This window comes from Eupeodes corollae, chromosome 1 (assembly GCF_945859685.1).
Source record: "Eupeodes corollae chromosome 1, idEupCoro1.1, whole genome shotgun sequence".
In the NCBI taxonomy this organism is placed as follows: Eukaryota; Metazoa; Arthropoda; class Insecta; order Diptera; family Syrphidae; genus Eupeodes; species Eupeodes corollae.
Window position 1 is genome coordinate 238592828 of NC_079147.1, and position 12499 is coordinate 238605326.

The 12499-nt window shown below is 34.3% G+C and overlaps 2 protein-coding genes across 3 annotated transcripts in view; both read left to right on the plus strand.

Moving 5' to 3' along the window:
• Window positions 1-3221: 3221 nt before the first annotated feature.
• Window positions 3222-3831, plus strand: LOC129941853 (coiled-coil domain-containing protein 103). Its single transcript, XM_056050607.1, has 2 exons — window positions 3222-3536; window positions 3641-3831. Exons 1-2 carry the CDS (start codon window positions 3388-3390, stop codon window positions 3741-3743), a joined length of 252 nt encoding a protein of 83 aa, XP_055906582.1. The 5' UTR covers window positions 3222-3387; the 3' UTR covers window positions 3744-3831.
• An 8425-nt stretch (window positions 3832-12256) lies between these two features.
• Window positions 12257-12499, plus strand: part of LOC129943459 (sodium-dependent neutral amino acid transporter B(0)AT3) — a 75981-nt gene continuing 75738 nt past the window's right edge. Inside the window, exon 1 of one of the 2 annotated variants that reach the window (XM_056052926.1) lies at window positions 12257-12355. The gene's annotated coding sequence lies outside the window, so the exon portion shown is untranslated. Of the gene's footprint in view, window positions 12358-12499 lie in introns of both variants that reach the window. The other variant, XM_056052925.1, reaches the window with a different exon arrangement.

The window sequence follows — 12499 nt, forward strand, 5'->3', positions numbered from 1 at the left end:
TTTGTTTAGTTTTTTTATTCCATGTTTTTTCAATTTTTTTTTTTAATGTTGTTTTTTTTTTATTTTTTTTCTGTTTTGTATTTTTTTCTATTTCTTTTTGTGCCACCATGCCTATTCTACTTAAAACTAAACCCTAAAACTATAAAACAAGTATGTAAGCCGGCCAAGGCTTAAAACACCATCCTGACTACCCAGTATCAAGTGCCGATTGAAGCCACCAAAACTGGTTCTCCTGCTTCACCCTATCAGTTCGGTCCCGTTCGGACACAGCCCTACTGAACCGAAGGAGCTCTGCTCCGCCTTGTGCCATGATGTCCCGATTGTATGGGAGTCGCCTATCCACGGTTCTCCGTCTGACGTGGTAGATTAACGGAACTGCCAAAAAAAGAGGAATGCCTCTGGTGGAATGAAGCCGCTCAAGCGTGCACTTTCAAAATACTCGTCGTTCGGATAGAACGCCCCGAAAATTAAATTGTTGGTCGAAGACATAACTCTTGCAATGTGACCTCGAACGAGTTTTATCACGAAATTGTCAATTCTGTTGATTCGAGCCCCGTTGTATAGGACCTCGTTGGAATAGTAATGCACATAAGAAGATTCGGCTGTTCGATATAAGCCGGTACAGCGTCGTAAACACTGCCGCTCGAACACCCGAAACTTCTCCATCTGGGAAGGGGCAACGTTGAACCACACAGGACAACCATAAACGATCATCGGCCGTATGAGGGCCATGTAGCAAATTACCTTCACTCTGGGGTCAAGCCGACTGCTAAAAAACAGTCGTTTCGTCAGAGCGAAGGCTCCTCTGGCCCTGGTCAGAGCAGCATTTATATGTCTGTCGAAATATAAATACTGATCTAACCAGATACCGAGGTATTTTCACTACACTTTTGTTCGCCAATGGCTGCCCGTGAAGATCAGCGATGACCATCTTGCGCCAATTCTTGCACGTATCCCTCGTGGCCCCAGCCAACGAAATCCAGAACAGAATTGTCTCCGACTTCTGGACATTTATTTTCAGTTTCCAGTCGTCGCAATATCGCTGAATCTTGTCGAAATCACACTGCAAGAGAATTCTAATAACCTTAACCTTTCGGGCCGTCCTGTACGCAATTAGATCGTCGGCGTACGAATTGCCTTTGTAAGACTACCTATCAGATCGCTGGTGTAAATGCTGAAGAGAATCGGCGAATTCACCGCTACCTGTTGAAGACCATTTTTAATTGAGAATGTTGTGGTAGAAGTTACATTGCCACTTTTGACAACAAACTTTCTAGTTTCTACCATATCAGCATATAAGCATATCATAAAGTATATACAACAATGGCTTGCTAATGCCAAGCCTGCTCAGTTTTAGGTAAAGACCCTCTAACCATACGGTGTCAAAGGCCTTTTCCAAATCAACCAGAACAGCACCTGTCCATTGTTGTTTTGATTTATTCCATTGGATATCAGAAACGAGTTTAGACGCAGCATGAATTGTGTCATGACCCGCCTTGAACCCGAACTGTTTATCCGGAATTATTTTGTTGTCCGCAGCCCATTTAGTCAGAGCCCTATTAATGATTCTTTCGAAAACTTTTCTGATGCTCGGAAGAAGACTTATCGACCGAAGATTTGACGGTATGGAGTTGTCCTTTCCCTTTTTCGGGAGAGGATGAACCACAGCGGTCTTCCAATGCATTGGATAATATGCGTTATTCAGTGCATTGTTGAAGAGTGTGGTGTAAATGTCAATTGCTTTCATCGGTAAATGGCTTAGTACAACGTTGGATATACCATCGACACCTGCTGACTTTTTATTTTTTATTGAATTGAAGATGAGCTGAAGCTCAACTTTCGTCACTAACAGGGGACTTGCTCCCGTTTGCTCGGAAAGCAATTTCCATATTGATGGATACATATATGAAAAAAAAAAAAACGAAATATACGGGCGTTAATTTTCTAACCAAGGTGAGACAGTCAATGCTCCGGTGTATTTCCGTATGTTTGACGAGTTTCTGTTACAGCAATTGAAGCCTTATTCATGGTATACAACAACCGAACAAATTTTTAACAGGAGGTTGCCACTCCGCTAGGGATGGAAAAGCAAATGACATTTTTTCTGAATAAACTGATCAGCAAGAACGGAGTCATTTTTTGGCCGCCTCGTTCGCCAGGCATCAAATCTTTCGATTTTTTTTATGGGGATACCTTCAATACTCTGCAGGAAAATATCGCCATACAATTTAAAGAATTACTCCATTGCTTTACCGTCGCGTAATCGAAAAAGAAAGGTTGCGCTTTCAAGAGTGCATTCAAAAATCGTTTTCAAAAAAATTGATACTCTGCAAAATTGAATTAAAAACAATGCAAGTTTTTTGTTTTTAATTTTATAGTTGAAAACATTCTGCTGCAGGGATGTGAATATAAAAGCACTATCATAAACAAAACCAATAACTTGATTAAAAAGAGATAATATATAAAAACAAAATTTGAAAAAGTATCGGACATAGAACAGGGTCCTGCGGCACATCAGAATTTATATTGAAGGCTTCTTAATTGAATCCTTACAAAATATCTTTTGTTGAAGGGTTTTAAAGAAGATTTCTAACCCAACGATGAAGAGATTCGTCGCCACCGTAAGCACCCATTTTCGATAAAGGAGCAAGATGCTAAACTATTCAGTGTTTTCTATAATATCAAGTGCAATGTAAAAACTTGTTTCACTGTTCATATGAACCATAAAGATAAACCACCAGCGAGAATGTTGCTGCGAAAGCCGATCTACGCTAAGATAAGCTTTCGTTCTTTAAGATATTTTTTAAGGGAGCTGATATTTAAACAGAGTTTCCATGACTTTAAACAGAAGAGACATTAGTCTCGAGCAAAATGTCTCAACACTCGTGTGCTTGGGATCTTACGACCAATTTAAATTTCCGAAGTGCTGAAAATCCAGATACCTTGAAAATTAGAAATCCACCCAGCGCAATCGGTTTCGAATGGTTTAGAGGCAAATTACTCGTGTTTTATTTCTACTATCAAATTACCAATTACGTGATTTTCATAATACAATTTTCAAATGTAGTGGAGTATTTTGGGTCATAGTTACAGAAGTAACTATGACTAGCCCTACCAAACAATGAAAGACTACACTATCTGTCTTATTTTTGTTTGTGCGCACAGAAAATGGGAAAACACAAATTCACTTTACTTTAAGCAAAATGAAAGTCAAACAAGGCTTACTCTTATAAATCATTCTATCGACCAAACAAAATAATTAATATACCTACTTCAAAAAATTATATACATACCTCACAATTATTTTCCTTCGAGAAAAACGACAACGAGTACCTGAAGATAATTCTTTTTTATTGTTCTTATTTATTAAACATAAAATTAAAAAAAATGTCAAGTTCTTTGCCAATAAGCGTAGAAGATTTAAATAATCTTCAAGAAGAGTGCCTCGGTCGTCTACAGAGTGATGAACTACATCATTTGCGAAATGATGCAAAGCTGCGAGCGGTTTGTACGAGCAAATCGTACGATGAATTCAAGTAAGAATGTAACAATTCTAAATTTTAATTTGTTTTGAAAAAAAAAATAGTGATTTTAGAAATTATTTAATAATTTTAAATGTTTAACTCTTTTCTATGTGAAGAGACATTGTGGATGCAGCTCATTTAACTCCCATCACACGTAAAGATAAGTCTGATGCCACAACCCGATCCAGGCTTTGGAATTCAGCTGCAAAAGAGACTTAAGAAGTGTTATTTGAGTATTTTGTGTGTTGTAAAAGAAAAACACATGCAAAATTATAAAAAAATTGAAATACGAATAAAAATGAAAATAATACTTCGACATGAATTCATTTATTTATCGGTTAATACTTTCGCCATACCTTTATGTGGGATAGACTTGAATCAGTTATGTTATTTTGTTATTTTGGTGATAAGCGAAGTGGTTGTGTTTTTAATCACTGAGCTAATATGCAGTAATTAAAGGCAAGCGCCACTTTTAAGAGTTTATTTGAAAACCGTCTCCTGATGGAATCATTTGGTTGGCATTTAATTTAACATCGATTTGTATTGCCAATGAAAATTGGTTAAACAAAATTGATTTGTTTTCGTAATTCGTAAATAAAGGACATTTTGATTTGTGGAGACTTGTATGTACGAGGTCTGTTCAAAAAATACTCGGAATTTTCGTTTTTTTCAAAAAAATATTTACTTTTTCGTTTACATTGATGTGGTCCCCTTCAAAGCACTCCCCCAAATAAAATACACTTATGCCAGCGCTTTTTCCAATCTTCGGAGCACTCTTGATATTCAGTTTTCGATATGTCCTTGAGCATTCTCAGCGATGCGGCCCTTATTTCTTCAATCTAGGAAAAACACCGTCCTTTCATGGGTCTCTTCAACTTTGGAAAAAGGAAAAAGTTACAGGGAGCCATATTTGGTGAATATGGAATTACGAATAAACAAGCATCGAAGAAAACAGTAAGCAAAACCTTCACATTTGATAGAACTTGACGTGCTTTTTTCGCTCTTGGTGACGTTGGATGCTTCCAAGTGGAAGTGATCATGCTTCGGTTTCGACATCATAGCCCTACACCCATGTTTCATCACCAGTTATGACCCTTTCAAGCAAACTTGGATCGTTGTTGACGTCATTTAACAGCTCCTGAGTGATGCTCATGCGATTGTTTTTTTTTGGTCAAAATTCACCAGTTTTGGAATGAATTTTGCTGCCACTCGTTTCTTGCCCAAAACATTTGAAAAAATGTTATGAGATGAGTAAATTGATATACCAACTTCATCAGCAATTGCTATAATTTTTTTCCGCTTTTTTCACATTTTCATCGATTATTAACGTGCTGGGTCGACCGGACCGTTCGTCATCTTCAACGTGTTCGCGGCCATCTTGGAATCGCTTAAACCACTCGTAAACACATGTTTTTTTTTTCATAGTAGACTCACCATAGGCTTTTTGTAGCATTTTACACACTTTGTTACAATTTATTTCATTTAAAACGCAAAATTTAATACAAATTCTTTGACTATTCAATTCTTCTATTTTTTAAACAAGCAAAAATCGCCAAGCTTATATGGAGCGAAGTATGGAAGATTTAACGGGGCGTCAAGCGAGGTGGGGGAAACCATTTTCTTTTGAGTATGGGTTGCATCGACTTGTTGCGAGATGCCATTTATTCAGTAACCATGGAGCCACAGTCGTGCTGTTATGATATGATTATGAAGTGGGTGAATAGCTCTTTGAGACCAGTAACTGCACTAAGAAAGGCTCGAACGGTAAGGAATCCAGAAAATATTAAAAGAGTGCGTCAAGCAGTTGAAGCCAGCCGTCGTCGTCGTCCATCGGCTGTATGTCATACTCAGGCTCTTTCCGAAACTGAAAAACGACGTATGTAACAACTTGATTATTGTATGGTTTCGACATTGACTACTTGCCATACATCAAGATTAACAATGGGTTTGTTAAGCGAACAATTCCCTGGACGTCTGATTTAATTGCGACGGTATGTGGAATGGGAATTCCGATTTTTGGAGTTGTCAACATGTGATTACTTTTTATGGGACTATCTCAAAGCACGAATATACCTTCCAAAACCACGTACATTCGAAGCCCTAACTGATACAATAACCCATGACATTTGAACAGTTGCACCTCAAACGCTTCAGAGGGTTATGCAGAACTTCTGCAGGTGTATTTTGACAAAAATGGACAGCACTTGACTGATGTGATTTTCATACCTCGCTGTCGGACCTTGTGCCCGATATATGAGTTTTTTCTTCTACTACTGTAATTTTTCGTTTTTATACTGATGAAAGTTTTCAGAGATCGGCTTCGGGGTCATTCTAGCGAAGAGTACCAATGGTTGACAGGCAACGATTGCTGATACTGTTTTTCACAAAGCACATTATCAAAAATAGCTTTGGAAACAACAAATATTTTGGAAGGGAAGTTATTATCCGCTGTGGATAAAATGGAGGCTTTCTAGAAAAAGTTGGAAATAAAGAAATGATTTTATCAAAAATATACAATACAAATAGGTTAATATAACGAATATTAAGAAAAATCATAAATTACAAATAGTTATTTTTTTCCAAGACGGAATTGGGTTTATACTTATTGGCTAAGAAAGGATGCTCAACTATAAATTTTATATAGACTTGCAACTTATTTTGTCCTATGCATGTGTTTATATTAAAATTAAATGAATAAAATTACAATAATATTAGGCATCATTAGCTAACATTTTGAAATTCTGACTATATCGTCGGCGGCAGCAAAAACTATAAACACAAAATAATTGGTATGTTTGTTAACATTAAATTTCATGCAAAGTTTTTTAAACTTGGTTACTTTTTCAAGTTATCGAGCAAGCATTATTTTTCATTTTGACATTTTAGTTACAGTATCAGAGTAGTAAAAATAACTTTAATGATAATCGTTTTAACAGTGCGCATCTGCAGTAGAGTGCTTTTTTTGTCAAAGTGATTCTTATTACATATGATTTTTTCTCTTTATTTGTTGAAAGTTACCGTTAAGATGTGAGTAGTGGTTTGGGGAGTCAACGGTTCTTATTTTTCCCAAAGAACGGCGAACGCTACAGACAGCTGTTAAACGAGTTTTTGCGGCCAGAATTGGTTCGTCAGAGGAAACTAAAACGTACCTAGATCCATCAAGACGATGCGACGTGCCATACGGCCGGCAAAATCATGAATTGTTTACGCAAAATGTTTGGCAACTAATTAATTTCGCGTAGCACAGAAATCGTCGTCGCAATTTGAAGTATTTAAGCGACTTTTTTGTATTAGGCTTTTTAAAGTCCAAAGTGCTTCAATTTGACAACATTCTGCTTACATTTTAACTGTTATGTTTAGGAAAGTCTTTATAAATGATTAAAAAACACTGGTAGGCAAGGTTTTCTTTCTGCCAATAAAATTACACTTTTTTTCAATGGGTTTCGATTGCCTCAATTTAAATCTGACTTTAAAAATAATTTATTTCGTCAGATTTTTGAAATACAAGCTCATTCCAATTACAGGGCCTCGGATATGAGTCCTGTATTGTTATTTTTCGTCACTACCTCCCGAACTGGGAGTGGTTTACGCGCCTACTGCCTTCCTTAGATGTGGTAGCCGTTTCTCAGGCCCCCTCTCCGGAATCGAACCCTGATTTCCGTTACCCGTAGCAACCATGGTAGTCCTAGATACTACCATCAATAGTTGATAGGGCAGACATTTGAAAGATCTGTCGTCGGTGCGAGACCATACGATCGGCAAATTATCTAGAGTTCAACCATTATAACGATTTCCGAAAAAAACGCTTGGTTTTAGCCTAATAAAAGCACACGTTCCATAAGGTCTACCAAATAACGTTTTTTTTTTAATGCTATAAAAACATAGAGTGTAGCTTCGGCTGTGTGGCACGTAGCGTCGTCCTGTTGAAACCAAATGTTGCCAATATCCTCCTCTTCAATTTTTTTTTAACAAAAATTCGTTCAACAGGCTCTATACCGATCGCTATTCTCTAAACCAATATCCGTACCAAATAGATAATTTTTTGGTAAAATCCGCATCTTCACTAAGTGGTGTTCCCAGCGTTGTTCAAGCTTATGCACAACCATATTCGTTCAGCGGAAGGATAAAACTAATAATCTGTCAAATCGAACATGAGCTACATATGTATGTATGTATGTACATAATGTGTGTAAGTGTTACCATTCACGAAATAAGCACTAGTTAAAAAAAAACGTTAGATGGCGGACCTTATATTACAACGCGTATATACTGTGGCTCACAGCTTATATGACCCACTCCTTATTAATACATTCAACTGAGTATACTTCCTAAACAATAAAATGTATTAAAAAAGTACAAACGCAGGAACTTAAATTAAGATTTAATTTTTAAAATAACCATTTAACCAACTTATTTTATTTTGAAATACTAAATTTTACCTAAGAAAAACGAAATAATTAGATTTTCCAATGCCACAGCTTCTTTGACCCACTGTGTTTAAGGAGCAACTGCTCAATAAAAAACATGGGAATATCGGTATTTTTTGTGTCAGTCTCTAAGTTGTTATATTTTTTTCAAATAAAATTATTATAAGTTTCAGTTATTTTTCATAAAGACAGCACGTTTTTTAAACATGGGAAGCAAACAACTATTGAACAACGTGAAATTGTTCTCTTTCATCATGGACTTTCTCGGAGAAAAATAGCGGAAATTGTCAATATTCCAGACGGCACGGTCAAGGCCATAATCCACCGTTTTGTTTTTGAAAACCGTGTGGAAAATAAGGGAAGAAATGCTCCGAACAAAATATTTACTGCGTCAGATGAAAGATACATTGTGCGCAAAGTGAAGCTAAACCCCAAGTTATCGCCACCAAAACTGACTAGTGAGGTGGAAAACGAGCTCGGAAAGTCTTGCTCTCCCGAAACCATAACATTAACAAGAAAAACCGAGATAGTCGTTTAAGGTTAGGAAAAGAACACATTAAAAAAGATGCTAGCTTTTGGGACCAAGTTATATTTGCGGACGAGTCAAAGTTCAACATTTTCGGATGCGAGGGGCGATCTTATGTAGGGCGCAAACCAAATACAGAGACAAAAGTTTCAGAGCAACTGTAAAGCATGGAGGTGGTTATGTCATGGTTTGGGCCTGCATGTCAGCAGCCGGAGTTGGGAAGCTAGAGTTCATTGAGAGTACAATAGATAAAATGGTGTACCTCAATATCCTCAAAAAAGAATTTGCTCCAAAGTGTAGAACAATTGGGAAAAAGACGCTCGTTTTGGTTTTATCAAGACAACGACCCGAAACATACTTCAGGAATTGTCCAAACATGGCTGATTTATAACTGTCCCCACGTCATAAAACCCGCAGCACAGTCTCCAGATTTTAATGTTATAGAAAACCTGTGGTCCATCAATCATCATACAATTTTTATTGTTCAAAGATATTTTGAGTTGTAACTTAGGCTTAAAAACCCCGTTTCTATTTTAACATTTTTTAAGGGTGAAAATTAAAAAAAAACTAATGTGATAGAAAAAATGTAAAGGCGCTATTCGAATTAAGGACACCTGAATCATTTAAAAAAGTATTGTTTTGTTGGTGGGACAGTACAAAAACATAATTTTGTCGATCAGTGAAATCAGGACCGTATCTGAATGACTTTATTTTAATAACCTACAACCTTTCGAAATAAATAATTAAATTTAAAAACCAATGATTCTTCTCAGTTTTCAATGCAGCAAAATTTGTTTTTCTAATTCCATTTGAAATTGAGTTATGATTTTTTGTAAATTCTCTGATGCACCCTTTTATCCGTTGGTCCAATGGAAAATGCAAAATGTTATTTAACAGTTAAAAATTATTTCCTATTCCTACAGAATCATAAAAAAAGGCTGGAATGCAACCCACACTGATATCTTCCCATTACGTCTGTCTATTTGATTTGCTTAAAAGTTTGTAGGTTTTCGTGTTGGGTTAAAAAAGTTATTAGTTGAATTATTCTTACAAGTTTTAAAATTAACAACAATATTTTTCATATAAAGAAATAGTTTAGTTTTAAAATCTAGTTTTGTTTAATAGATTTTTAGTCGAAAAATTTGTTTAACAATTTTAGTAGCATTTCTTAAATTTGTATAAATTAGGTAAATGAAATTATTTTAAGAGATATCAACAACCGAACATTAATTTTTACTAAATTTGCGTACTTTTTTGTAGATTTTGTTTTTTTTTTATGAAAAAACGGACTGTTGGACTTTAAAACAGATTTTCCTCAACATTTTACTGAGTGTTGAAAACCAATATTTTTTAAAAGATAAAGTAGTTTTAAGCTAATATCTCACAGTTTTGAAAAGATATTTAACCGAAAATGAATTTTAATTTGTAGATTTTTATTTTTTGTAAAACAATAGATTTTCCTCAAAACTGTACTGAGTGCTGACAATAAAATTTCTTAAAAGATAAACGTAGTTTAAAGCCAATATATTAAAGTTTTAAAAAGAGATTTAAGTCGAATTTTTACCAACTTTTGCTAAATTTTCTTTTTAGTTTTTTTTTTTTTTTTTTTTTGTAAAAAAACTGCCAATTTGATATTTCTTAAACATTTTTCGAATGTTGAAAACAATATTTCTTATACGTTGAAATTAGTTGGAAACCATAATCTCAAATTTTTGAAAAGACATTTGAGTCGAAAATGAATTTTTACCAACTTTTGTTAAATTTTCTTTTAGTTTTTATTTTTTGTAAAAAAAAACTGGCGATTCGATTTTCTCAAAATTTCATTGAATATTGACAACAATATTTTTTGATAGATAAAAGTAGTGTAAAGCCAATATCTCAAAGTTTTGAAAAGATATTTGAGCCGAAAATTAATTTTTACCAACTTTTATTATTTTTTTTTGAAAACTGTCGATTAGATTTTTCTCAAAATTTCTTAAAATATTGAAAAACAATATTTCTTAAAAGTTAAAATTAGTTGAAAGCCATAATTTCAAATTTTTGAAAAGATATTTGAGTCGAAATTCAACTTTTACCAACTTCGAGTAATGTTTTTACAGGTTTTTATTTTTTATAAAAAACACTGTCAAATTCGATTTTTCTTAAAATCTTACCAGATATTAAAAACTTTATTTTTCGTTGCACAAAATTGTTTTGGAGATAAAATCATTTTGTATTTTTCGAGGGGCAACACTTTTTTCCAGTTTTTTTTGATTTATAAAAAAAATGTAATTGGATTTTTTTCATATATATACTTGATTGGTATCACGTTAAAATATATTATATACAATTTAATTCAAGTCTCTAGCGTTTTTGGTTCTTAACATATTTAGGGTTAACCAAAATGTTCAAGTTTTTCATGTTCACGCAACTTTCTTGAGAGCTCTTTCTGCATCTTTCTGCTTTATTATCTGTGTAAGAAAATTCATTCGATACCTCTTCTGTTCTTGAACTATGGACGACGAAAGAAATGTTCCGAACTTGCAAACGCATGCACAGACATCTTTCTAAAAATCTTTTATTTCGACTCTAGGGACCTTATAACGTCGAGAAACGTCAAAATTTTCAATTTGACAAATCGGACCCATTACAATAACTTTCTATGGGAAGTTAATAATCTCAAACATAAATTTAATTAAAAACAATGTTTAACAATATTTGTGTTTTTAAACTTATCACATAAAAATAGTTAAAGGTTGCCTCAGGTGCATTTCAAAAAAACTATTTTTGTTTGCAACCATCGAATAATTGACTCACTGTATATCAATCTACATTCAACTTACAGTTTTCAAGCGCAGAAAGGTATCATTTAAAAATAAATCTACCACCATACCGACACCACCCACTACACTTTCCTGATTGGCGCCTGGTATAATTTCTCTTGACATTAGAATTTAAGGTTTTTCTTAATTTGAATTTCTTTTCATCATAACTCAGCTCAGTTTCTAGCAGCACACAAACCTACATATCTATGCATCTACATACTTTTTGGCTGGCGTGAGAAATCGATTTTTCAATTATGACGGGAAATTCTAGAGTAAACTTGAAGGAAAAACCAAAACCGAATTTAAATTTAAACAATTTGTTATTCAAAATAAATAACACGAATACCAAATTGTCATCATCGATTTAGAACTTTTCTAAGTATTTTTGAAAAGTTCAATACCTCCTCTCTCTTCGTTCTATGTTCTTTATTACCTACCAACATGTTGTGTACATTAATTTTTGCATAGCTAAACCAAAAATAGTCTTATTCAAACATAAAATCTATTGCGATTTCAAATCAAATCGAATCGAATCAAAATCAAAGACCAACACAACAAAAAAAAAAAACAAAAAAGCTCACAAAACTGCCGGCAACACTAAATTCAAATGTAACATAGGGTAGGTAGTACGAGTAAGCTTGAGCTATATTCTAGTTAATTCACTTTTTTCCTATATTAGGTACTACATGGTTAGGATATGTTTAGACACAACCAACACCAACTATGTACCTTTTACCTAGAGAGCAACTTTTAGGTGCATTTTCGGTTCTTTTTCAATTTTTCAACCGAAAAATCAAAGAGAAACTTTTCTGATACAACAAAATAACGACAACAACAACAACTTTCTATTTCTTCTTCTTCGCAAACTCAAACTTTTAGCAACCCTTAGATAGAATATACAAAGCGCCACACATGGGCACACATTGCGCTTGTCAAGAGAAATATTGGAACTTCATGAGAAAAACTTAGCAATTCATATTTTAGTCCACTACGGAATGTTCTAAAAAACGGTCGTGAAAATTTATTCATACGCATATACAAAGTTTTGAAAAACAAGGCAAAAGAAAAAAAACTGTGTGTTTTCTACTATTACTTTTTTTCCTTATATAAAACAAATGAAAACTTCAACCTTAAATATACGAAATATCCTACACCTTCGTCCTTTTTTGTCTCCCTTTTGAATTTAAATTATTGCGTCTTCCTTTTTAAGGATTAAAT